The 26890-nt window shown below is 38.4% G+C and overlaps 1 protein-coding gene across 1 annotated transcript in view; it reads right to left on the bottom strand.

The window, feature by feature from the left end:
• SLC44A5 (solute carrier family 44 member 5) overlaps positions 1-26890 on the bottom strand; it is a gene marked incomplete at its 5' end in the record, with an annotated part of 61304 nt that overhangs the window by 16894 nt on the left and 17520 nt on the right. Inside the window, 9 exons of the mRNA XM_084210999.1 lie at positions 323-435; positions 3003-3086; positions 3969-4092; positions 5688-5748; positions 6509-6637; positions 9037-9121; positions 13040-13124; positions 14965-15038; positions 16487-16535. Coding sequence (XP_084067125.1) covers positions 323-435; positions 3003-3086; positions 3969-4092; positions 5688-5748; positions 6509-6637; positions 9037-9121; positions 13040-13124; positions 14965-15038; positions 16487-16535 — 804 coding nt within the window. The remainder of the gene's footprint in view (positions 1-322; positions 436-3002; positions 3087-3968; positions 4093-5687; positions 5749-6508; positions 6638-9036; positions 9122-13039; positions 13125-14964; positions 15039-16486; positions 16536-26890) is intronic.

Genomic DNA, 26890 nt, shown 5'->3' with positions numbered 1-26890 from the left:
GTCAGGTAAGCAAAACCCAAAAATGCATCACTGTGAGACTAGCCAATTATGATATCATATATATGGGAAAGAAATATCAGTACCAGTGATTGCAGACTAAGCATACTGTGCATAGGTAATGCAGGTTACTACATCTGCTGCTAAGTATCAGCACAGCTGGATTCTTACTGCATTTAGCTGCCATTTATGTCCTTTTCACTTAATTGTGTCTAAAAGTAGGCATTAATTCACCCAATTGTACCATTTAATTGAAATAACTACTGATTTTCCAGACTTAAGCAGTAAGAAAAAATAGTCTCAGAGGCTAGAAAATTACACCTACCATAACCTATAATTCCAATCACACCAAAGATGAAAATCCAGAAGAGAACCCCAGCTGTGAACCTCAATAACACAAGGAACAGCAGACTCAGCATCATTGCAATGAACAGTCCACTAGAAAGTGAAGAAACAGAAACACATGGAAAATGAGTGTAAGAATCTATTCACTTTCTTGCATTCCTGTTACTTCAAATGAGGGTCACTTCATCTCACATAATAGCATGATTTGTAAAAAAGCATTTCAAAATCTTCGTTATGAAATACATTCTCATGGCTGTTATCTGCCATTACAAACAAACAGCTTATATATGATGATCTCACAGAGCAGAGCTTGAAATGTTTATGTGTACTAGGCTCTCAGGCTGGTTGAATGGGATTAATAAAATGCCTTTTTTGTCACTTACACCAGCTGAAAAACTCACTGCCTTTTTCAGGCCACAGTTTAATCTACAGTACAGAAAGTTAAATTGGAGGAATACCTATGTGTGGGGAAGTTGCTGGTTTATGTCCTCCACAGAAAATCCCTGCTTGCAAAGAAACAATGTTAGTAAACAACATTCTAGAAGCTTCCTAGGAAAAAAAAGAATTAAATTTAGGAGAAAAACCATCAGGAGGTTAGGAGGACATAATTTATACTCATCACTGCTTCTACTAATCAGAAGAGGAAATTATCAGGGCACTATGATGCATAGAAAGAAACTGTTAAGAGCCTTTCTATGGAGTCCCTAAGAAAGCCATCTACAGTGCCCTTTTCTTCATTAAGATAATAATGTAATATAATGTAATGTAATGTAGTATTTGTTTTCATTTCACTAATAGAAAGCAAGTCAGAAAGGAAAAAATTATTGCAAAAGGCTTTTTCACTCCGCATGGCTTTCTAAACAACTATGAAGAAAGCAATATGAATATTATTCCTATCAAACAAATATCCAGCTCAGATGCTTCAAAGAACATTTAATGTCTTATTATTTTTAGTAGGTGTTACATGCAAATTTTGTATTAGTACAGACTCAAAAAAATTTAAACCCCCTTCTTGACTGTGTTCAGTAACTTTTCTTCTGAATGTTCCCAGCTTATTTAGCCAACAACCAAAGCTAAAAAATGGGGCAGCCTGATAATAAAAAAATCCCATAAGCTTATTTAGTTAAACCTTTCTGAGTTTGCCTTAAGTCCCACCTCTTTAATGGCTTCCTAGCCTGATGTATTTTCTCTTTCTGAATGATTTACTGATATTCAGAATGTATTCCTCAAGAAAAGTTGTAGTTTTGGAGCTCCATCTTGAAAGCAGTAAATTACCTTTATCTAAAGTTATCTTTAGCTATACATGAGTCCTAGTAACACTAAAACTGAGTACACAGTAGCAACTGTCTTCAACACACCAGTTCCCTTCAACTGAGGCTTGAAGCAGTAGTTCTTTTCAGGTATGCTAAAAGACTACAACAATTCCATATTTAAATTTTAATCCAGCCTCCCTTCAGTGTCAAGCCTTCACTGCCAAAAACTTCACCCAAACTCTGGCACTTAAATACATTTGTCCAGAAATCATTTGATCTATGCTATCATTTGGTGAAAAGTGTGAAGAAAATTCTATCCAACTACTTTGAAGTGGCAACACTCCTTACAAAAAAATACCATATTTGAAATGTGGAAACTTGTTTCAATATTTAGAATTTCTGTTCAAAACAATGGTCAGTTCTCTGTCCAGTGTGTTTAGTGGTATCTCCTTTGAAAGAATCTGTACCACAAGCCTGATTTCAGTAAGAGATAGAGAGACCCAAGCTTGCTGAATATCTGAGTTTCCTGCTACTAAATATTGTGAGCTGAGTATCAGACTATGAGAAAGCTGTCTTTCCACCAGTGACTGAACACCTTTAAAAGCTGACAACTTGTGTTTCTGAACTGACTAAATCTCCACATTATTATCTAAAGTATGTATTAAATGCTGTGGATTTGCATTCAGGATTAAATAATGTATGCTTAACATGTGCATGTTAAAGGTTCTCACCTGGCCACGAATTCTGTTCCTGTTTAAATAGATCAACACACTGGTCCATCAAAACCAATATTAATGGGCTAGGAGTTCACAAATACTTCCATATTTGCTTCAGCAAAGTAGCTACTTCTCTTGTTTTGGTGCTCCATTTTAATTAATTTGTGATTAATTAATATTAATTGCAAGATCAAGTTAATACTGTTCAATAATTTTTGTTCTTGATGTTGCTTTGCCTGCCGCATTGGATTTATGGATTCATATTGAACTTAGGGATTATAACGTGTTTAACTGAATATTGCTTGCACAAATTTAGAAACTATCTGTTTTATATATGTACTAGTGATACTTGGCAACTGCAACTGGCTTGAAAAATAATTAAGATTTTTCAGTTTTGGAATTGCTACAAACATGGGTGCTGCAACAGAACACTGCTCCTCCTGATTTTCTGACTGGCAGGACACTAAAAAGCTATTCCAGATCAACTGACACTCTATGTATGCTGTACTATCCTTACCTCATCCACAGAAAAATAACAATCTTATTATCATCTGTGATGAAAGGAAATTACAGTTTCTCCTTGAGTTTTAAAGTAGAATATGTACCAAATAGATACACAATCTATTTTTTTATTTCCTGTCCATTCCAAAATTAGTCTGGAAACACTAAAAGTACCAAAAAAACCCCTTACATTAAAATCCAATACCACGAAATGGCATAGTCTTCAAAAATTTTCATTCCAACTGATCTTGCATCCAGGACATTATTGATGCCACTGAGAAAAGAAAAATCAAACAAAAGCTTGTTTCAGGTAGAAAAGGAGAATTTATTTAAACAACAAATATGATCAGAGAAAGAATTTGAAATATCTTTGGTAGTGATAAGAGTATACTACAATTTTTCAGCTCCAGTTCTGTCACCAAGCCAACATTAATCACAGTTACAGCAAAGAAAGAATCTGCATAAGAATGTTTATACATGTCCTGAAAAAAATTAATTAAAAAGGCTTTATTGTCAGGATTGCTTATTACGTCACAAGGCAAGTGTATACTATCAATATCTGCAATGTACCAAGGGACAAACAGTAGTGGCTCTAGGACTGCTAATAGCATAGAACCAGAAAACAGGTCAGTGAAGCAACTTCATGGAACTGTTTTTCTATCCTGCGGAATGCTTGCCCATATAATAGTTTTCTGAAGAATAGCCCAATACATTACTTTTTACCAGAAGCAGGAGCACTCAGATGAGGTGAGATGCCCAGAGTACTAGGCCAACTCATGGTAGTGGAAAGGTCAACAGAGAACAGCATAGCCAAGGCCATTCCTGGCTGGCCTGAGTCCTGCAGCACGAGGATTACATTTTGAACCTCATGTAACTTTCCTTGCAAAACTTATTTTTGCTAGGAAAATTATTTCAAAAAAAATGACTGAGACCATCAGACTTGAGTTTTTTGCACTTTTTGCTCCTTTCTGCACACCACAGTACCGGATTTCCTTAATGGAACTTCGGAAGTGCTCAAGCACAGAGAGACCATTTACTACCAAGCCTTGCTTGGGTACCCTCAGTCATTTGCTACAACAGATTCTGATTTTTTTAAATTACTGAATTATTGTGCGATCTCAGAATCCAACAAACACTGAAGAAGGGTAAAACCTACTTTGCAGCTTCCCTGAGATCAGTTACATTTCTTGTTTTCCCTCTTCCATCTTTGAATGTAGTCTGATTTGCCACGGTCAACACACCATTCTTCGTGGAGAAGTCTGGGAAGCATCTCTTCAGAACTATTCAAAATATCAAAACAAAGCCTGCATATTACATCTCATGTCAAGCTCTGCTTTTATCATGTGTGTTCTGCAACATATTTAAATAATTTCAGATTCACAGTCAATTGTGTTTCAACTGACTATCTAGCAGTATGTTGACTTTGACAAATTTTGGAAGAGCTGTTGCATTCAAGATTATGATTTTTATGCTCTGAGGTTTTTGTCTAAGCTCAGGCAGGGTGGGATCATAGATTTCAACTGGAGATTCTAGGTCCTACCAAATAACAACAGTACTATAGGTAGGAGTTTAAGAATTTGTAATAAATGTGGAACTTACTCTCTGTCAGTATCTGGGCAGCTCATGAAAACTGCAACTTCTCAAACACGCCACTTTATGGTAATAATCAGACCAGCCCCCAAGGACAGATTCAACTTGACTGATCATGAATCATATTAGCCCCAAACCAATATAATAACAGTAAGTGTCATTCTCCTTATATGCCAGATGAGCTCCAGTACCAGCCACTATCACTAGATATTCTTGGAGATGAAGCAATGGAAAAAAGACAGAAACAACTGGTTAGAGAGAGGGAAGAGGAGATTATAAAAAAGTGAGAAAAGGAGATGTTTGCATACTCATTTACTCTGCCCTGTTATTTGCTGCAAAACATCCTTGGTTTCATTTCAAAGAGAAGAGCAGGTGAGTCCTCCATCAGAAGTGTACTTCAGATAACCATTCAGTGCTTTCCTTACCAGATTCCAACAAATACTGATGCCAGGGGTCAATATTCAGTCTGATGTATCTCCCCCAGCAATTATTGTGACTAAATGATTAAGCAACATATCTTAACATATCTTTTCCTCCCGCTATAATCTTTGCCCATTGATGTAGTCTAAAAGAATATATGAGCTTCTTTGCAAATTATTTTATGTCTTTTGGGTCAGTACTTCAGTTTTCATACAAATTCAGACTATGTTTTAAACATTTAATCCATATATTCTCCTTTTAATTATGTGCTCCTGGTTTACATGATCCCTACTTTAACGTACGGCAAAAATAAAGAGCAATTTCTTCTTCTGTAGGATTCTGGGTCAATACTACACTTGTGCAGCCGAGATGAGCTCTGAGAAACGAGGTTATCTACTTAGAAACACTTGCTGACCATAGTGACATTTTTTGCTCCTGAATTCCTCCATTTGTCCTGCATAGCCAGCATTGCACTGAAACGAGAGCTGCACTGTAACTGGGCTGAAGTATTGTTTGAACTTCAACACCTGGCCAACATTCGTAGCATTTTCTTTATGCCGATGGCATCGCTTGCTCTTGTTTTGGAAGGCACAATTTCAGTTGAAGAGCTTTTGCTATCAGTGATCATTCAAGTGCAAGAAAGAGCTCAGCTTGACCTGATCACATGCTGAATATTCCCAGATGACTGTTAGAAAAAATAATTTCAAATTGAATTGATTTATACTTTAAAACTGAATGAATGTGAATGTCAGGTAACAAACAGCTCCTAGTGATGTTGCTGCAAAACACATTTCAGGCTGGAGTTGTGCTTTAATATGAATGCTCACAATCTGCTAAGATGTGTGTAAGAAGTAGAATCACTCACAAGGCCTGCTTGGAATGATCATCGAAGGACAATCTTCATCACGTAGGACTTGAGCAACAGACTAAAAAGGGGAAAAATAGGAATGCTGAATAACAGTATAACAGTATGTTTGTTTTTCACTCAGTCTGAAGCAATGCCCCAAACTGGGCTTTGTAGCCTCCTCCCCAAATTTCACTGGTGGAGCTGCAAGATACATTTATATCTAAGGATCCAAACTGTCACTGTGACTTGGGAAAAGACCATTCTTTTCTTTTCTAGCGATATAAAAGACCTTTGGATCAGCATTTAAACCAGAACTGACTGGACAATTGTTCCTTGCTTACTCTTCATCTTTTCACTTAAAGAAAAGTAAGAATTTAATCCAATTAATATAGCTGAATTGCAAGACGTTTTAAAGATGGGAAAAGTAATGCAGTACATTTGAGTGCAAAATGAGTTATATGAAGGACAGATTAATTTTCTTAGCTAATTTTCCAAATCACTAGAGATGATTTAGGAGCCTTAAGAATTGGTTTGAGATACTCTGCTGCTGTGGGGTACTTAAGTACTAAAGGATACTACTACTTGCCGCAGTACTGCAACTGCATGGGTAGCTGCAGGTAGTCTTTTAAGCTAACAGCAATCATTTGAGGAGTGGAGGTTTAGCATGCATTCAAGACCATCAGCCTGGATTAAACAACTGTCAAATCACATAAATGGGACATCTCCTTATATGTTGAAATTAGAATAATTCAGATCTTTGATGCAGCTCAGTAAAATAATGCATATTAAATACTGCTTGAAGAAAAAATGTACTTTATCATCTACAGATACATACACACCTTGCGAGGATTGTTAAAACCAGGTTTGCAGAACTGTCTGAAGTAATTCCACTGATCTGGTCTATATCTGTAGGAAGCCTGAACATCAATGTAGGTTGCAAACCTGTCTGGGCACTTTGAGACACAAAGCTGCAAGAAAAGAAAAAAGTAAGTAAAGACACTCTAGGCAGAGAAGGATAAGGGAAGTCAGTGTAATGAAACAGCAAGAAAAATGCCACTGCCTTCACTAATGTTTACGGCAGGATTCAGAAAAGATATGCTCTCCTTTTGATTCCCTAAATGAATACTTCTAGAATTCTTTGATGGGAAACACTTTCAAAGTGCGTTCTCCTCATACCTGGCACATCAAGCCCCTCTCTATACCTTCTTAGGTTCTACACATTCTGATAGGCAAGAAGAGTTTCCAGTCTGTTGAAAAGAGTATTATTTTTTTGAGCAGCAAGAAAAACCTCTCAGGTCCTCCTCTGTAGCTATCATCAGCAGTATATATGAGCAAGGTGGTGTGACAGCTACTTCCACAGGATATGTACAATTTCTTTCTACTACATATATAAGGAGAACTCTATTTAAAGAAAGTCTCACTAAAATCCAAAGTCTCAGGTACTGTTATTCCATCCTTCTACACAACCTCTTCAGTCAATTACATCTATACAAATATTGTCAAGTTAGGTGTAAATCACTCAAAAGTGACTTTTAACTGTAAACTAAGAATGGACTTACAAAGCCAGGGGATGCCTGCCTACGTCAAGAATGATGCCCACATGACTCAAGGTATAGCTGTTATAAGCTGGATGTATGTGAGAAATCTGGTGAGGACTGGGGTTTATTAAATACATCCATTGAGAAGTTGTGATTTAGATTTAGGATATTGAGAAGGGGCTGCCCTGATGAACAGACTCTGAAGGTTCTGCTGGTCCCTGGAATCACACTAAGGACAGACATTCTGACTCCTCAGTGTTAAGAGTGTGAGGTGGTTTGAATTCCATCTTTACAGCAAGTTTCAGCCTTTTCTAGAAGGCAGTTTGTTTCCAAAGCTGTGCTATCCAAACACCCTTTGCAAAGCTCTGCTTTCCAAGTACCAGAGAGACATCATGCACCAAAACTGTCTTTCATGTAAAGGGCAATCCGTCATAAGTAATTCACCAAAAAGAATTTTGGGAAGAGCTCTTGTATTAATCCTTACAACATGGCAGATACTGCAAGAAAGTCTTTCTCTATGAGTATTTCAGTCCTATGGACTACCCCCAGGCCAAGGAACAAAGAAAGAAGAGTTTTGTCCTTGCGGGGACAACAGGTGACTAACAAGTCCACACTTTACTATAAACTGTTTGCTATCTATGAAACAGGCAGTGAAATGTGCTGTCTATGGATCCAATAGACTGTAATAACAGTTTCCAAATCCAGTCTTATTCAAGAACTGAAGCTCTTCTCATCTTAGTTCTTGGGGGTTCTCTCTCTTGATATTTATATTTATATATATAGGTCAGGAATAAAGGAAACTGTTTGCAGTTCAAAAGATGAATTATCAAAAAAATTCTTTGGCATTTTTCAAAAAGAACAGTCATTTAACCATCTGCAGTAACAAACAGCATTCAAAACCAGCATTCTTATTTTTGGAGTTGTTGCATATTTGAAAATGAATACAACAACTACTCTGCTTCCAAAAACTCTCCTTCAACAAGTATTTCACTCTATTTGATTCACGGCCATTGCCAACTTGACCACAGCACCAGTCAAATCCCACATAATGACCTCATATTTCTGTACAGACTGAACTGTTCTAGTAAAAGAGTCTAAAGACCGCAGGGCAACAGTGTCAATGTCTGCATGTGGACAGATGGGGATTCCTGAAGCAAATCTGCAGCTGATGGAGCAAGTTTTCATTCTGACAGCAACTTGCCAGTGTTAAGAGGGTTCTTGCCCTTTCTTCTTGGAGATTTTCATGTTTTATGATCAGGAAAATTGTCTTGCAAGAAAGATCAGGAAATTAATCTTAACCCACACAACTGCAGTGACTGGGTTTATTTCACAATTTCATGAGGAGCCACAGCACAACAAAAGAGTACAGATTGTGACATAAGGCAAGAATAAGCTTTCAAAATCTTCACTTTTAAAAGAGCCATAGGCTCTAATCACACCCAGATAATCCTGTCACTAGCAATACGCATAGTTTTTTGAACATGTTCAGCTTTGAAAACCTTAGGTATGAATCAATATTTTCTGCATGCACTGAATACTACTGGATAGCTGCCTGTGATGAATTCATAAATAAAAAATTGTTGTGTTCAAGTCAGAGGACTTTTTTTGTCTACTCTTATCCAAAATATACAATCTCGTGCATTTCCATTTCATTTTTCTGACCGTCACACACTACAGAGAGTGTGCTTCTGAAAGTAATTTATAAAACAACCATGTTGTATTTTAAAGGAAATTACCAACAATTTTTAAATCCAAACAAATACATGTCTCATTTTTAAGCACCATGCTAAGATGCAGGGAAAATATTTTATCTCTACATTTTAACTCACCTGTGTTGTAGGGCACTGTAGGTTTATTAACACTACGGGGCTGGCACATTTCAGAATGTTGAAGTAAAACAAAATGGTCTTGTTCCTATGGAAATGGATATAAGATAATAATCATCATAAATATAGGTGCTTATACATCCTACCATTCCAAAATTTGTAGCATACATTGATATTAAAGGTCTATTACTGTGAACATCCCTACTGCAGATACAAGACAAAAACATATCCCAAGTAGACCTTGAATGTTTCACATCAAGACATCTATGAAACCAGAAGTATTTGCTCTAAAGAATGATAATTTTGACACATTTTTATCTGCAGCATGATTTTAAGCTGAAACAATCCATGTAGCTGTAGTCCTGCCTTGAGAGGGTGATGTTTGTAGAATAACCCTGCAAAAACATCATACTCTCTGCACCACCAACATCCTGTGTATGCAGTGCATGCAAACTCACCATCAGCAAATGCTTCACTGTAAAAGCTGCCTAATTTTTGTTGATCAGAAGGTGGCACCAAAATCAATCAGAAGCTTTTCATGGTTGGAAACTAAAAGTAGTTGTCCAGAAAACAGAATATAATAGCATCTACTAATAACACTGACAAGATCCCCCTTGATATAAATAAGCGTCAGTCTGTCAGTCCCACATATTTGACATCTACTGGAACTTGGAGCCTTGTGGCAGCTGTCACTTAAGTCTGGATTTGCTGGAAACTTAGGACCCAAGATCTCTTGATTTGAAGAGTTGGGTTTTGAAGATAGCAAAATGCCATGTTAGTCTTCACTATGGCAGAAAATTATCAGATAGCTCTAGTGAAGATAATATGGCAGTAGACCTGCCCTTTTTAAACAAAACTTCAAAGCCAGCTAGTCAAGGTTATGCAGTGCCCCTGCATATGCACCCCAAGAAATAAATGGTGCATATGTCCCCCTATGGACTATGAAGGGCTACCAAGTTGATCAGAGAAATGGAGCACTTCTCCCATGAGGAATGGCTGAGAGAATTGGGATTGTTCAGCCTGGAGAAGAGAAGGCTTCAGGGGTGTCCTAACTGTGGCTTTCCCTGAAGGGAGCCTGCAAAACATTTAACCTGAAGGGAGCCTACAAAAAATATGGAGTTGCTACTTACAAGGGCCTGGAGAGACAGGGCAACAGGGAATGCTTCCCACTGACAGAGAGTAGGTTCACATAGAATATTGGGAAGAAATTCTTGGCTGTGAGGGTGGTGAGGCCCTGACACAGGTTGCCCAGAGCAGCTGTGGCTGCCCCATCCCTGGAAGTATTCAAGGCCAAGCTAAACAGGGCAAGCTGGTCCAGTGGAAGGTGTCCCTGGCCATGGAATGAGGGTTGGAATGAGATGAGCTTTAAAGTCCCTTCCAACTCACGCTATTCTATGCTTCTGTGATATGCAAGAGACTCCACAAAGCAGTGTTTGAGCCCCCACTGACCTTCACCATGGCATTGCAGCACAGTGGGAGCTCTGTCTTGTGAGCAGGATGGCAATATTAACAATGAAGGGTGCTTGGGCTAACAAGGCTGCCCCTCTTCTATCTTTCCTGCTTCAACATCAATCCTGCTTCTACAGCTAATTGTATCCCCCAGTCTGGGACATATCCTCTGTTCTCCCACCAGCACGTGACTCCCACCAATTGCTGAATACTATCAAAGACACTATATAGCACCACTGCACATTCAAACTCCATTTAACTCAACTGCCTGACATTTTTTACAAGGTTAACTTGTTTTCACTGAGGTATATTCTACTATGCACTGTTTAAGAAAAGATGCATCCTGGCAAAACCAATTCACCACCACTAGTTGCTTTTTCTTTAAATTAGTAGAATACAATTTTGGACTGAAATGTCATCATTCTTCAATAGTTTCTGGATGGTATTTATGCTCAAAACCACTAATGAATTCTTTTTTTTTTTTTGTCTTAGTCCACTTGCTGATATTGACAACAGAAAAGAAAGTTTAAATATATACATAACACATGAAAACACACACTGAGAATTAGGTCTGTATTCTGTATAATGAAACTGTTGTATTCCATTAGTACATTATGCTCTGTAGAATGCAAAACAAATTCAGAGATTACAAGTCAACTAGTGGACAGATTACAACAAGACATGAAAAGGTCTAACAGAGACTTTCATGATGATACAAAAAGAATTTATTTGACTGCACTGCATTCACTGGAGTTCAAATGGGTTTTTGTACAAGCTGTGAATGTTGGCTTTGTTTCTAACTTGTCTTTTCTACTCCTCAGTGAGATTGCTGAAAATACTTGTTACAAGGACAAGATTCAAAAAACAAAAATATTGTGATTACTTTCCAAGAAAAAATGTCTCAGACTAAACCCTTGGGGACTTCAGAATACCACAGCTCTAGGTTAGTCTTTCACACTGCTTACTTTCAGGGAATCTGAAAAACAATGGTTTTGACAAAAGCCTCACAAGCACATCCTCAGCCCCATTCCAGGAACTAGAAGGACTCTTTCAGTGGGGTATCCTGGCCTACTGCCATAAACACTCCAGCTTTTCTGGTAGGTTCTATTATGTGTTTTCTGATTTATATTTTTATAAGAATCTCCTCAATGTGCCAAATAAATGCCAAAATGCAGTCTCAGTAGCAGTATTATTTTCCAGCAATTCTATATAAGGAGGGTCATTTGTAAATACAAACTGAAAATATCAGTGTAAGAAATAACTAAAGGGAAGACTCAAGTAACAAACAGAAACATGGAATGGGAGTGAATGGTAAGAATCACAGAGAAACACCTGGCTCCAAATCACACAAGATATCGAAGCTGTGTCTGACACTCCCAAAGTCATTTGACCACTACTTCCTACTGGTGACAGAGGGGACAAGGACAAATTGGCAGCGAGGTGGGGAACAGAGAAGTGGTGCAGTGAGGGGAACACACATGCCACTACAACTTTTTCCTCCTTGTTTTTCCTCTTCAGGAAGTTTGACTCTCCAAAAATTGCTGTGAAGAATAGTCTGAGGGTGGAACAGGCTTTCTTTCACTAGCCTGTTTCCCCTGTAAAAAAACTTGAGAGGATATATAGCCCCAGCTCTACTTCTGTTCCAGTCTCTATTTCCTGCTCCTCCCCACCTGAACTGCCCTCTGGACAGTGGCTTCCTAAATTTTTTCCACAGAAAACTAAATAGAGAAAGAAAGAAGCAGCAAAGAGTTGTTGTCAAACACTAGCATAGCATCCAGCTTCTTGACAGTGACAAGGGCATAAAGCATGCCTAAAACTTACCTTTTGAAAGGAAGACAGTGAGTGAAAAAGCAAACCTTTTTAAAATTCTGTTTCATAAACCATTTAGATTTTCAAAGAAAACATAGATGCAACATCTTTCTTCCCTGAGCAACTATTTTCATGTGTAAGCACTCTGTTTGTATCAACTAACTAATTTAACTCTTAAAATCAAAATCTAAAATGACTGAAAAACAGAGACAAGTAAATAGAGCCATTTAGCTCTATTTACCTCCTGTTTATCCAAGAATGACGTAGTTACAGATGCCTGTCTCCCAGACTACTCAGTCTCCTCTCTATCGGCACAGGATAAAAAACAAGAGCCTTCCACTACAGACTTTTCTGTTATTTGCTGCATGTTGACAAAAACTATAGCCCAGGCTACAATGCCTTAAGCCTTCTCTTATCCCAAGGCGGATGAAGAATTACTCAACAGGTTATGAATTATCCAAACTTTGGCAGCTAGAAGCTGTGCCAGCTAGTCACCTTCTATGCAACTGCTGACACAATCTTTAAGCTGTATTCATACCTTACAAAAAATATTCTCTAAATGACACAAACAACTGCCTTACAGTAATAATTGGGATCTGGATTTGCAGTGGGAAACTAATAAATTTCTGAGCTTTATTTGGAATAAATACAGTAAGAGTGTCACTGTCTCTTTGATAGAGATTTGAAACCTTGCATCTTATTCACAGTGCACGAGTAATAAAGATATGTGAATGGATTTAGTACTCACTCATTGAGGGTATCTCTCTGACCACAGAACTGCCCATAGCTGTCAGTTGGATAAATCACTTTCCTGGGGTCCCCGTGCACCCAAGCTGCAAAATACACAATACCTCTTAAGGTATTAGTCAAGTGTTCACAGTTAATGATTAAAATTAGCTAGCATGAAAATGTATCACTTCTAAAGTAACATCTTATACTTTGTAGATCAACACTGAAGAGTACTGATTAGTAGATTTCCTAATGAAATACTAAAATATAAAGTACAGTAAGTTCTACTAAGATATGGATTAAACTGTAAGAAAGCAATCCAATGCTCTAAGTCCCTTCCAGCCTGACCTTGAACACTTCCTGGGATGGGGCAGCCACAGCTTCTCTGGGCAATCAGGGCCAGGGCCTCACCACCCCCACAGGGAAAAATTTCTTCCTAATCTCTAACCTAACTCTGCCCTCTGTTAGTTTAGAAACCATTTCCCCGTGTCCTGTCACTCCTGTCCTTGCGCAAAGTCCCTCTCCAGCTCTCTTGGAGACCATTTAAGCACTGGAAGGAGCTCCAAGGTCCCTCGGAGCCTTCCCTTCTCCACACTGAACAACCTCAACTTGTCAGCCTGCCTCCATAGCAGAGGCGCTCCAGTCCTCAGAGCACTTCTCCTCTGAGGAGAAGAAGACATACTGGAGCAAATGCTCCAATATGTCAATGTCCTTCCTGTGCCGGGGGCCCCAGAGCAGGATGCAGGAGTGCAGATGGGGTCTGACAAGAGTGGAGCAGAGCGGCAGAATCCCCACCTTTGACCTGCTGACCACACTTCTTTCAACACAGCCCAGGATACATTTGGCTTTCTGGACTGCAAGTGTACATGGCTGGCTCATGCCCAAACTTTATCAATCTGCATTGCCAATTCCTTCTCCTCAGGGCTCCTCTCAACCCAAATTGTTTTTCTCTAGCTTCTGCTACCTGAAATTTTCCATCACAGTTACTTTATGACTGCAAACTTTCCAAACCATGTCATTTTTTTTGAACACACTTAATTTTGAGGGTTTTTTTTAATCAGTAAAAACATGGCTTTGAACTTCTCCCTGATTACCTGCAGAAAAGCAGCTCTTCAGAGAAAGACCTTGGGAACCTGGGGGGCAACAAGCTTTCTCTGAGCCAGCAGTTTATCCTCGGGGCCAAGAGGCTGATGGGATCCTGTGGTGCTTCAGGAAGAGCATTTCCAGCAGGTCAGGGAGGGATCTTGCCCTCTGCTTAGTCCTGTGAGGCACCTCTGGAGTGCTGGCTCTGGGCTCATCAGGACAAGAGGAACATGGAGCTCCTGGAGCGGGGTCAGCGGAGGCTGCGGAGGTGAGGAAGGGCCTGGAGCATCTCAGTGCCCAGGAAAGGCAGAGGGAGCTGGGGCTGCTCAGCCTGGAGAGGAGCCCCAGCTGAGAGGGGCCTCAGGCCTTGGTGACCCTGTGCACAGGAAGGGTCAGAGCATGAACCAGGCTCTGCTCTGGGGACCCAGCAGTGGGACAAGAGGCAATGAGCAGAGACTGAGACCAGGAAGTTCCACCTGAACATGAGGAAGAACTTCTTCCCTGTGCAGTGATTGCGCACTTGAACAGATTGCCCAGAGTGTGGAGTCTCCTTCACAGGGGATATTCCAGAACCATCTGGACATAATCCTGTGCCATATGCTCTGAGATGACCCTTCTGAGCAGGGATGTTGGACCAGATGACCCACTGCAGTCCCTTCCAGCCTCACCTAGTCTGTTTCTGTGAATTACAATAGATACTGAATGTTAATTCATTACTTGCTTCTATGAAAGGCATTACCTATTGATAGGAAAGCTTTGCACTAATATAAGCAAAAGGGACATTCCAACAAAAAATTCTAACATTCAGAAAGCTGCTTCCCCTCTATATGAAAAGGCATTACTATACCTCTATTTACTTACCCACAACTCCTAATGCAATGTAACCCAGAATGACAACTATGAAGATCACACAGCAAATAATGTCTGTGCAGTGCCTAGAGGCAAGAAGAAACACTTTTTAAAAATAAGGTATTTAATATGAACCTTCAAAACCACTGATTGTCATATGGTATTTTAACATCTGAATAAGATATCTGCACCAGCACTTCACAGAAGTTTTAGTCACAAACTCACGTTTGAGGTGTAAGGTCCTGTTTTTGCAGCAAGACCAGCAAATAAATGTGTATGCTTTTTTTGCTGTAGACAACGGAACATACTGAGGAACAGATTTAAATACTGTTGAAACAAGTAATACCTTACAACACGGAACCCATGAGATTGCTTATCATACAAGTGATGATATAAGCAGCAAGACATACTACAGGACATATGCCTCAGAATTCATTTTTAGCATCTGCCATTCTTTCTGTTTTCCAATCTATGTTTCCTCTTACAGAGAAACATTTTTAACATAAAAGAGATAAAGGGCAGATTTTTTAAAGAACTGGAGAACTTGAAATGTGTTTCCAAGTGTGGACACTTCTTTAGAGAGGAACAGCTTTATCATCTCACTGAAATAAACTTTTGGTAAGGCCGAGGTAGTTCAGGATCCAGGGTCAATATGACAGTAACCTAAGATAGGACAACTGCTCAAAATTGAAGAAGTAATGCCAAAACAATGCTTCTCATTTTCCCATCCTTCATTCAGAAGCAGTTCTGACACCGCTCAAGTTTGGCTTGATACACTGGCAATATCATAAAGATACTTCACAAACTAGGACAAACTCCCTACACAAGTATTTCTATTTATTTCTAAAATTATTAGCTTTCAGAGAGGAAGAACTACATCCTGCATATACGAGGATAGTGTGTTTGTGTTCAAATGACAGTATGACAAGTCTGTAGTATGCTTCTCCGTCACAAATTTTCACCTGAGAATAGTAAAACTGAAATAACTTGTGGTTCTCTAATCTGTTCTTCTCAGTAACGGCAGTAAATGCTAGTTTAGAACTTAGCTCTCTACATCTGGAAAAACACTGAAAAATTGCCCATGATTAAAAGTCAGACTTGATGATTTGGAGGTATTTTTCAACCTTAATGATTCTATGATTTCCTTAGATGCTTTCTGAGCAATTACACTCTGCTTGTAAACTAATGAAACTTCTAAGTGGTAACATGCTTTCATCTGCATTGCATAGAACTAAGTGAAGTCAAGTCAGATTGTTCTGTTAGGTGGCTCTGTCACAAAGAGGCGTATCAGAACCACTACACACGTTAGACAGCAGATACTAGCCAATGCAAGGCACACAGAATTGGCATTCAAACTAAAAGGACTTAAGAGCACACAGCTTAATACTCTCTAGTAATCATCCATCCTCAAGGGTAGTAAAGATGGTGGTCTGGATTTAGAAGACCTGCAGAATCAAATTCACAAGTTTTGCTAACAATAATTTTTAACCCCTGTTCACCAAAAGAATTTAAAAGAGTGAGTTATGATATTTACCTGTTATGAATAGGTCCTCTGAACTTCGGGTCAAATTTCCTTGGTTCACCTGCATTTAAAATAAAACAGTATAAAAGCATGTTGTTATTTAAAATAAAATCTGTCCAGAGGGGACTGTTAAAACCAGCCTTTGAAGAGCATCTTCCATATATTCATATTTAATCAGTTTTGTTAAAATAATTTCATATGGGCAATACCAGTAATTCACCAATAAAATTACTTAGGTTTTGTATATGAGATTGAAGCTTTTTTTCTTCTAACTTAAAAATATTGAGGGCCTCACATTTACCACATACTAAGTTACCTTTAATGTACATCCTATGACTATGCCTATGCACAGGTTCACGATGTATTTGAGAGAAAAGGATTATGCCTCCCAGTCACAGGCTAACTGTGTCTGACAACGAGTAAATGAACCTGCCTCTCTGCAGTTACAGGCTATGTGCTTCTGATTTTTCTCCAGAATCATAGAATGTTAAAAGGGTTACAAGGGACCTTAAATACAATCTAGTCCCAAGACCTCCTGCCATGAGCAGGGACACCTCCTCCTAGACGAAGTTGTTCAGAGCCCCATACAACCTGCCCTTTAACACTGTAAGGGTTGGGGCATCCACAGCCTCCATGGGCAAACTGTTTTTCGTGTGACTATCCTGGTTAGCACAGTTCCAACTGATTCACTCTACACATAAAAAAACCCCTATATCAAAAACCCACCAAATACTAACCCCCCAACTGGTGCTTCCCATGGGGACCTGAATAAGACAAAATAAAGTATGATCTCACTTAGTAAAGAGTAATAAAAAATTACAGCCAAATTAAAATTTTCAAGTTTGGGCTACTGTATGAAGAGAAACAAGCAGCTTTTCATTTAGCAGATCAGAATTTGGATTTTTCCTTTTGAAGCTAGCTATTCAGTTTTAGGGGACTTTTTCCTTACAAAGTTCAGTGATTATGAAGATTTACTGAACAAAACACTGTGCAATGAAAAATTACTCCTTCATTCAAATGTCAAAGCTACAATACAATTTACTGCTTCAGAGTGCTTTTCCACTGCTTTCTTAAGGATCTCCTCCTCCGAATATCCCTGGTATTACATGGTGCTACCAGCCTAAATTTCCTCCCTTGGGCCCCAAAGAAAAATACTTATTTTTGTCAATTAGAGAACAATTCAGCAACTTCTCAAAAGCAGAATTTGCTTATTAACTACATGCCAGACTTTGTTCTTGGTTTGTATCAGAAAAACCTTATCAAAAAACACACACACCAGTACAATGAACCCAGTAGTTAATAAAATCCTATTTGCCCTTCATCTGAGGTCCACCATCTTAACACAGAAGAGACTGAAAAATTAAAACTTTAGAGAAGTGATGTACGACAGAAATGCTGGGGAGTGGAAGAAGCTATGCTGTGATACACGGTCAGGAAAGCAAATGTACCATACACAATACCTAATGTTGGGCCAACACCTGTATATTGAATGAACGCTTTTGAACAGAAATTCTTACAAAACAACTATTTCTACTACAAAATAATTTACCACCAGAACAAAACCATATGTAACATCACGCTCTACAGACAAGCTGTGGCTTTAAGGCACACTGAAGCTGAACTTCTGTTCTTTACTCTTACAGGACCTGTTGAACACATAAGAATAGCCACACAGATCACACAAAAAAATCCATTGAATCCACGCCCTGAATGTTATAGGGGGCCATATCTGAGAAGGAATGCAACACCAAGGCAAAACTGTAGTATTTCCCCAATACTGATATTACAGAGATTTGCAACTGCATTTTTCTTAACTAAAAGTACTGACTCTGCATTTAATAGCTGTGAATGAATTTCTTTTTTATTCATTGAAAAATTGAGATTCAAGGAATCTCTATTTACCTTGTACATACTTAAACAATCTGCAATGCTCTACATCACAGAGTACTACTACAAGTCAATCAAACATTGAAGTACTACCTCCTTTTATCTGTTTTAAGCTTGCAATCAATCAGTTTATTACTGTACTGTGTAACATGGCAGCATGTTATGCTAACAAAAATGTTACAAATTATTATACTCAAATGTCCTGGTTTGCTCAAATGTTTCTTGTACATAAGCAATTTCATAGTTTTGGTCATGCTTGTATTCCTTTTCTTACCCTTTACAGTGCTACTACAGATCACTAGAAAATGAGGGGCCAGGCCAGAACGGCAGAGGATATTCACCACAAACATTGGACGTGATTTATATAATTCCATAATGACTGTTTCTCTCTGACTTCAGTCCATTCCTAACAATTCTAACAGTCTACTTGCTTTTGTGGGCAAACATTTTTACTGAGTTACCCACTAAGACTCCAAGTTCTCACTCTTGAATTTTAGTAGTTAGCTCAATCCCACTACTGGAGGAGCCTAATTTCCAAAGCTATTCAATGTTCTTCTTAAAAATTAGAACAATTAAGTAGAATGAGCACTTTAAAACTTTGCAGGTGACAAGTGTTAAAATACTTCTGGAGACAGAGGTATTTATCAAAAAGGATTTTTATAAACAACAATTCAACGTGATTTTTGTAAAGTAACAAAAGTTGTAAAGACAAACTATTCAGCAATCCTTATGGAACAACTGATTTCAAAAACATTGTTGAGAAGAATCCTAAAGAATTACAGCACACTACAAAGAGAGAATGAGTCAGTCAAGCAATGTCTGCAAAAAAGCACCACTTTTTCAAGATGTACGAGCATGATTGAAAAAGTCACTGTTCCTTGTGCTTGGGGACATGTGAGGCCTCAAGTGAATAACTATTTCTAGACCATGGCACTAGAATTTCAGAAGATTAGAGAGAGTAGAGGGACTTATTAGAAAGAAGATACTAGGAGGTTTACAGAAAGCAGTAAATTAATGCAACTTCAATGCCTGTGATTAAGCAAAGGAGCACAAAATAACAGTCCTTCAATCACCATGCAAAATTTACAATGATCAGTAGCTGTTTCCTCTACCAGTTCGATAAGCTAACCTCATTTGCAGCAAGGATGGTTTCGATTAGGCATTAGGAAATCTTTCAGGACACAATCATATACTGAAACACACACTGGAATTTTCATCACACTAAGTTTTTAAGAAAGGATTATACAAATATCACTTGAGAAGAGAACAGGAAAATCTAACATCTCAGCACACAGAGAGCAAAACGGATCTAATAAATAAGAGGATAAAAACAAAGCACTACAGAAAGGGAGCTCCAATTCAAATGGAGACTCTCATCTCCAATAAGCCAGAAGACAAATGCTGTGAAATAGAAGTAACAGCCACTAACAGGTGTAAAATTACTGCAGTACTGCAAACTCCTTCCAAGAACTGTTCCTCACACCAGCAGTCTGTATGCTTATGGTGGCATGGTATAGAGCAATGTGGCTCAAACTACCTCTTCTGTCACTGAGCTCTTGGTATAAATTCATTACAGAATCTAGTAGAAACAGTCACAACATTCGAAGTTCACAATACAGTAGAATTCACGTCAGAAGTAGTCAGGATCCCTGGAACACTCATTACAGCTGATCACAACTGTGATCAGTTTCATGGAACAACAGAAAAAAAAGAAAAATGCCATTTGTTTAATCTAATTTCTCTAACTTAATTCTAAATTAAATTCAAATTCTCTACTTTATTACTACTATTCTTTAAAAATTCAGAAGATTTTTTTTTGGGGGGTGAGGTGGGAATTATTTATGTTTCTATTATCTACATTGCTCCTGGTAAAAGCAAACCACTTCCCCAGCTATAAAAGCCCAAATATATGTAGAAAGCAAATTCCAAGCTTTAGGAGTTTGGTAGGCATAAGGAAGAAAGCAGTGGTGAGGGAAGACTTACACCTTTCGCTAAGATTTAAAACTGGGATTATATTTTTTTCTTAGCAGATGAGACAGATCTATTTTACAGGCTGCCTTATAATACAAAACTTATGTATGTTGAAGTAAAATACCATTATCAGAAATAACTGACAAGGTATTTACAAATTCTGACTCCAAACAGCATATGAAGTTAATTGTTACATTTTATCACTGTAATAATTTTAAAGAGCAACTGTAAATTACTTACCTAAAGTAAAAATTGACAATATACACATGTAAAACTTACCTTTGATGTGCAATTTAAATAAACTAGCAAATGACATGCAGAAAAAAATTAGAATATTGCTAATAATTGAAGAAGTTACAGGAAACCATTTGAGTCTGCATTCAAGCCCATTTAAGTCAATTGAAATAACAGAGTTGAAATACGTGAGATTTAGATCAGAGATTTTGAAATGTTCTAAGAAAGCAAGTAAATTACCATGTTTTCCATACTAGTTTTCTTCATCTCTATCCATGTTACTGTACCTGGATCAGTTGAGTAAGCTGTCTGTGTGAGATACCAACTGTGTACTTCTATGTTGCGAGCTAGCACACTTACCCCAGCAAGCAGAGATACACAAAAATGCTATTTAAATAGATTTTAAAATAAAGCTGATTGTAACAGACTTCTCCAACTAGAAGAGAAATTCACAAAGTAGGCAGGACTTTCTGCGAATAGAAAGTAACCACTCAGTGCTTTTTCCCCCTACCCAAGCCAGTCTGTACAAAGAGGAATGACTCTTATCAGCTTGTATTAACCTACACTGCACATGCAGAAAGGGAAACAGCTGCACCTTCCTGCACACGGAAGTCAATATAAGTGAAAAAAAATCCTGATTATTTGATAACTGAAAAAAAGGTAAAAGACTCTTGGCTACATTTCTGTAGCCTGTGCTACCGTGACAATAAATAGTCTTTACATGCAACAGATGGCTGCACCTTTCCTCTTCTATATATGTGACTAGCACCCCAAAGTTTAAGTCATATAAGTATAAAATATAAACTGTCTGCTAGATACTGCATTTCCAATCTTGTCAAGTGGAAATCTATCTGTAGAAGTAGTCATCATTTACTAAATTTTTTCTTACTAGAATGTTCTTCTTGTATTTCTGCACAGCGCAGCAAAAGTGCAGAACAGAAGAGGTAATGCTAGAAGGTCTCAGCATTGTTATATTGATACTGTAATGTTTTTATAGTGAAACGAGAAGTAAAAGGCATTACAATCAGTATGTGAATCTGAAAGCCTGAGGCAATCTCTCCTTTGAAGCCACAAAGGAACAGAATCTATATGTGGTGATCCTGACCAGAATGAAATTTCCATTCTCTGCGGAATATGACTAAAACACCAATTGTAGAATTTTGCAATGAGAAATGTGTACACTTTCATATGCACTCCTATGATACTGTACAAGACACAGCTGAACTACATGCTGGAATGACAAAAACAACGCTTTTAAGTCAGCCCTGTCACTGCATAGTACGCAATGACAAAGAAGAATAATAATCTCATATGATGTTTAACCAAAGATGCCTGTGATATGAAGTCAAAGCCTATTTTGTTATTAGAGAACTTGGCAGCAATGTTCTAATGTTTACTGAATCAGATCTTTAGTATAACTAGTATCAGGCAACCAAAGTAAAAGTAACACATTAAGGATGTAGACTAATCTCTTGCAAAATATTAACTGTTGACTGACCCCTGGTACTTAACTACCTCCCAAGACCTCCTGTCACTCTTAGGCATATAGGAAAAAAAAAAAGAAATGCAGTAAGGCCAAATGACCAATTTTACTGTGCTCCCATTCAAGTTTGCACCTCTGTGAAAGGCTGCTTCACTAAATCTCAATATAGTAAAGAAACAGAAGGCACTGAACAGACAGTGCTAAGCAAAAATGGACACTAACTAACATGCATCTGGTCAGCAATATATTATTCAACTCCAATAAAATGCTGTCTCTGGTTTGATAACTATTAATTTCTTCAGGTTTCTTCCCTGGTGTTTGGTCAATAATTACACGTGCCAGTGACTAGAAGAGGTACAGCTTTCTGAGAGAATAGTGTTTTTATTAGCAAGCCGTTGGATCTGCATGTGCAGGCGCTGCTCCCCTCTACTGGAGCACATCAGTCAGTTCAAGGAATGCAAAATATTGCTAGAAAGGCCTCTGCATACTCAAGCTGCTAACTGAATGCTCAAACATGCAAGTGCACAAGACAACAAATTAGGCTGCTAACAAATGCACGGGGTGTAGTAGGATTGAAAGAGGTTCATCCCAGTTATGTTTCTCTAAAAAAAATCACATTAAGATTTTGATGATTCTGCCGATCTGTTCTCAGTAGGATTATTAAAAAATCCCAACACAACTTCCCTGCAAAACTGATCTATCCCTTTCAGAAGCAGAAACTTCTTGAACATATATAAAAGCCTAAAATTTTCAAAGTTTATAGTTTTAATTTTGCAAAGAATCCAAATAAATATTTGAAATGTAGTGCTGTTCAGTGGTAGTCTAATTATACTTAGAAAAATTTTTAGGGTGAACTTAAGGTACATTTTAAGCCCCATGAAATATTCCTTATGCAGACACAGGCTAATAATCCTAGTAATGTAAAATAATACATTATTACTCTGAGACACACATGTGTTGAAGCAGTCTAATAAGTCAAAAGGTTGACATTAATAAAAAAACAACTCTTTCAGTAAGTCTTGTACCTAGTTTACTGGCATACTGGGGCTTTTTTCCTCTCTGAAAGATTCAGGTATAACATTTCTTATAATATCATGTGTTGCATATAGGAAAAACCTTATAAAATAAGGGCCCTTCTTACCTTTGTAAAATCATGGCTCAGGCCTGCTACTTTTGCTAAGAAAAAAAGGACTACGGGAAAGTGACTCAGCTGAATTGGAGGTAGAAAAACAAGTTATATAAACATTACGTGTTCAAATCATGGTTTATAGTGGCGGGTTGGATTATGCTTGTTACGTTTGAAAACTATGAAACTGATAATGGGCTACCTGCGTAAAAAGGCCTGGTTTTTGCAATAAAGAGACTCTCCTTTGCACCTGCCTGGGGACTTTGCATTGCTTTGCTTCATACAATCATGCACACATAAATTGCAACTATAATAAAAACACACTTATGATTCCTCTCCTGCGTAATAAATCATACTAAATGGTAGTTGCCTTTGAAATATCCTTTATGAGCCAGTACAAGTTTCTGGACTGCCATTATGCTACTGATACTGACTCATAACTTGCAAAAAATGGAAGGGGGAAGAGGGAAGAGGAGTAGTAGATGATATAAGCAAGTCACCTCATCACTTAGGTGCCCTTTTCTTTAAAAAGCTGCAAAGACAGAGATCTCAATGTGCAAGTCAGTTTCCACCCACCCTTAGTCCAAATATCAAAAGTGACTGTTGCTGACTTACAGTGAAGCTGAGGGCATTCAGCATTGCTCACAAGCCAAGTGCCACTGCTGCAACTCTTATCAAAGAACAGAATAAAGGAAGAGGTGGTAAAAAACACAACACAGTGAAAGGCAAGGGTTTAAGGTTTCAAGCAGACCAAACTATGTACTATTCAGTCTTACTCATCATTCAGATTCCTTCATTTCCTGAGAATTCCAGGGCATGCGCACAGCATAAAGAGAATTGGCCAGGAATGCTGAGGTCAGTGACTGTTCAGTGGAGAAGGCTGACCGTTTTTCTAATGTGGTTCAAAAATCAAGCACTAAATCAAACTCTAAGAATAGAATTATTATCGAAGTGTCATAATTAGCCATGTAGCTGAAAAAGTATGATGTATTCCATGTCATAGCCACAAGACAAAGTGAATGACAACACATCATACTCCCATATGACTCAGTTGAAAGACTGCACAATATTTTTTCCTGATGGTGACTGTACAATTACTATGCTGTCCATGTTCACTTAACATTAGAAAAAACATCACCAGTATGATATAATCTCATGTCAAAGGTCCACATCTAACATTCTCCTAATATTACTGACAGCACAGGTTATTAGGCTGGTATTGAAGCATACCAGTTGTCAATTACCCTCAGAAAGGGGACTGAAAATGTATACAGTTAATGTATTACAAGCAAATTATCAATGAACTGCATTTCTGACATGTGATCAAAACCACCAATAGCTAGTGGAACTTTTACAGTTCTCTGAACAACAAACAAAATATTCCCAGCATATATATATACAGTGCTGTTTCAATGTGCTTATTAGCTGTTCCCCCAAATTCTTCTTTGGAGCTGAAATTGTCTGGTTTTTTTTTCCCAATTTCCATTTCTTATTCTTGTTCTGCGGCTAACACAGCAACAAGTTTCATGGAATATCCAAGCAAAGACACAGCTACCAAGATACTTGTGAAATAGTATGGTGTGTGGGAAAACTTCTCTGCAAATTCAACTATTCTGCAGAACATTTTTTTCAAAGTGAGGTTGGGCCCAGGAGACTGGGTGAACTCTAGAACAAAGCAAGTTCTGTCTGTTAGTTATGTTTGATGCAACTGTTTTGTTAAATATTTCCTTTTCCCCATGCTTTGATGTATTAATCCAGCTAGAAAGGGCTCTTGACCTTGGAACGCACTCTCATGCTTTAGAAAAAACAGCACCTAAAATACAGCCTTGACAATGCTTTACCCAGAAAAAGGTGTTTTTTGAAATAATCAGATGCTTTCTATCAAGGATCAGAAAATGTCACTTTTCTGTTTTTAGTCTGCTTTACTCCAGCTGATCTAGAATGACAGATGACAGTTAATGATATTTTCTCCAAGCAGAGTCTCCAAGCCCAAATGCTTTATACCATGACATATCATTGTAACCTTTTCTAGTTATTCTTATGCAGTAAAATGCTGCATACAGATACCGTACAAAGACCTTTTCTATAAATCATTAAAATAGCACTTTTATAATCTCAGAGGGAGGGCGTTAACTTCAGCATCTACCATTTATAATCACAACACAGCACTGTTGCTACTGGGAAAAGAAGTGCAAGTATACATGGTTTTTTAGATATAAAAATGCCAGGTGGATGAAACAAGAGCTGGATTATTCTGGACTTTGTGTACACCATCTATATGCCACTATTTTATTTGTACAAATGCATTCAATTACTTTGGAAGCATGAGAACAGTCAGACTCACAACCTTATGAATAAACTAGTGTCTAATTCACAAAAGCCACGTTGAAACTGCAGTAATCAGACCCCTGACCGCAATGCATAATTTTGAAGATGTGTCTTTCTCTGTACACCAAGGCCTTTTCTAATAGCTGTGTATTAAACCAAGAATGGTCAATGGTTGCCTGTATTTGTTTAATGAGCCGGCAGGTTTTTTTTGAAAGCTAGATATCAAAATCCTAATGCAACATATTAGTGAAATGTCCAATATAAAATGAACATAGCTATCACATGTTGTTCCATAATTCTAAAATCTGTCAGTCAGTATTACTGACACAATTCTCAGAATGCTAAGATAAGGTTCTATCCTTTCTCTCCCCTCCTTCCTGCCCAGCCTTTTTAAACATTTAAAAATGCAGCTTGTGTCTTGAAGACAATGAATTGTCAGGCATCTAAATTTTAAAGACAATTACCTCTATTTTATTTCCCCTTATGGCTCTTCATGTCTTGGGGATTCTCTGCCCGGTGTGCACTAACCTGTTACTGATGTAGTATGAATGTATGGTACTTCCACTTCAGCAGGAAGTGTCTGCTGAGCACATTCAGAAACTGGCAAATTCACTTTTACAATTAGGACCCCACTTTTAAGAGGAACTGTATTCCTGCAGGTAAACATAGGAATTTGAACATAATTTTTACACAACTACAGAATGTACTGAGTTGAAAGGGACCCTCAAGGATCATCGAGTCCAACATCCCCCATAGCACCATCCCCAAGAGTCATATCACGTGCCCGAGAGTATTGTCCAAATATTTCTTGAACTCTGTCAGGCTTGGTGCTGCGAACCTTTTCCTAATAGCCACCCTAAACCTCCCCTAACACAACTTCAGGTCATTCCTTCAGGTCCTGTCACTGCGTACCAGAGAGAAGAGATCGGTGTCTGCCCCTCCTCCTCCCTGCATGAAGAGCTTGTGGACTGCAATGAAATCCCCCCTCACACTCCTCTTCTCCAGGCTGAACAGACCAAGCGACTTCAGCGGCCCTTCATACAGCTTCACCTCAAGGCCCTTCACCATCTCTGATGCCCTTCTTTGGATGCTCTCTAAGAGCTTTCTCATATTGTGGTGACCAAAACATACAATACTCAAGGTGAAGCCGACGGGGCGCAGAGCAAAGTGGTACACTCCCTTCCCTTGCTCAGCTGGTGATGCTGGGCCTGATGTGCTGCAAGCACAGTCGCCCCCCCGCCCCCGGCTCCAGAGCACTGCTGACTCACACTCCAACCTTCTGTCAACCAGCATCCCAGGACGCTTTCCACAGCACTGCTTTCCAGCATCTCATTCCCCAGTCTGTCTCTACATCCAGGGTTGCCCATTCCAGGTGCAGAAACTGGCA

The sequence above is a fragment of the Fringilla coelebs genome (genome assembly GCF_963513975.1).
Source record: "Fringilla coelebs genome assembly, chromosome: 9".
NCBI classification, from domain to species: domain Eukaryota; kingdom Metazoa; phylum Chordata; class Aves; order Passeriformes; family Fringillidae; genus Fringilla; species Fringilla coelebs.
Note: the sequence above shows the minus strand (reverse complement) of the source record. Positions and strands in the feature narration are given on the sequence as shown.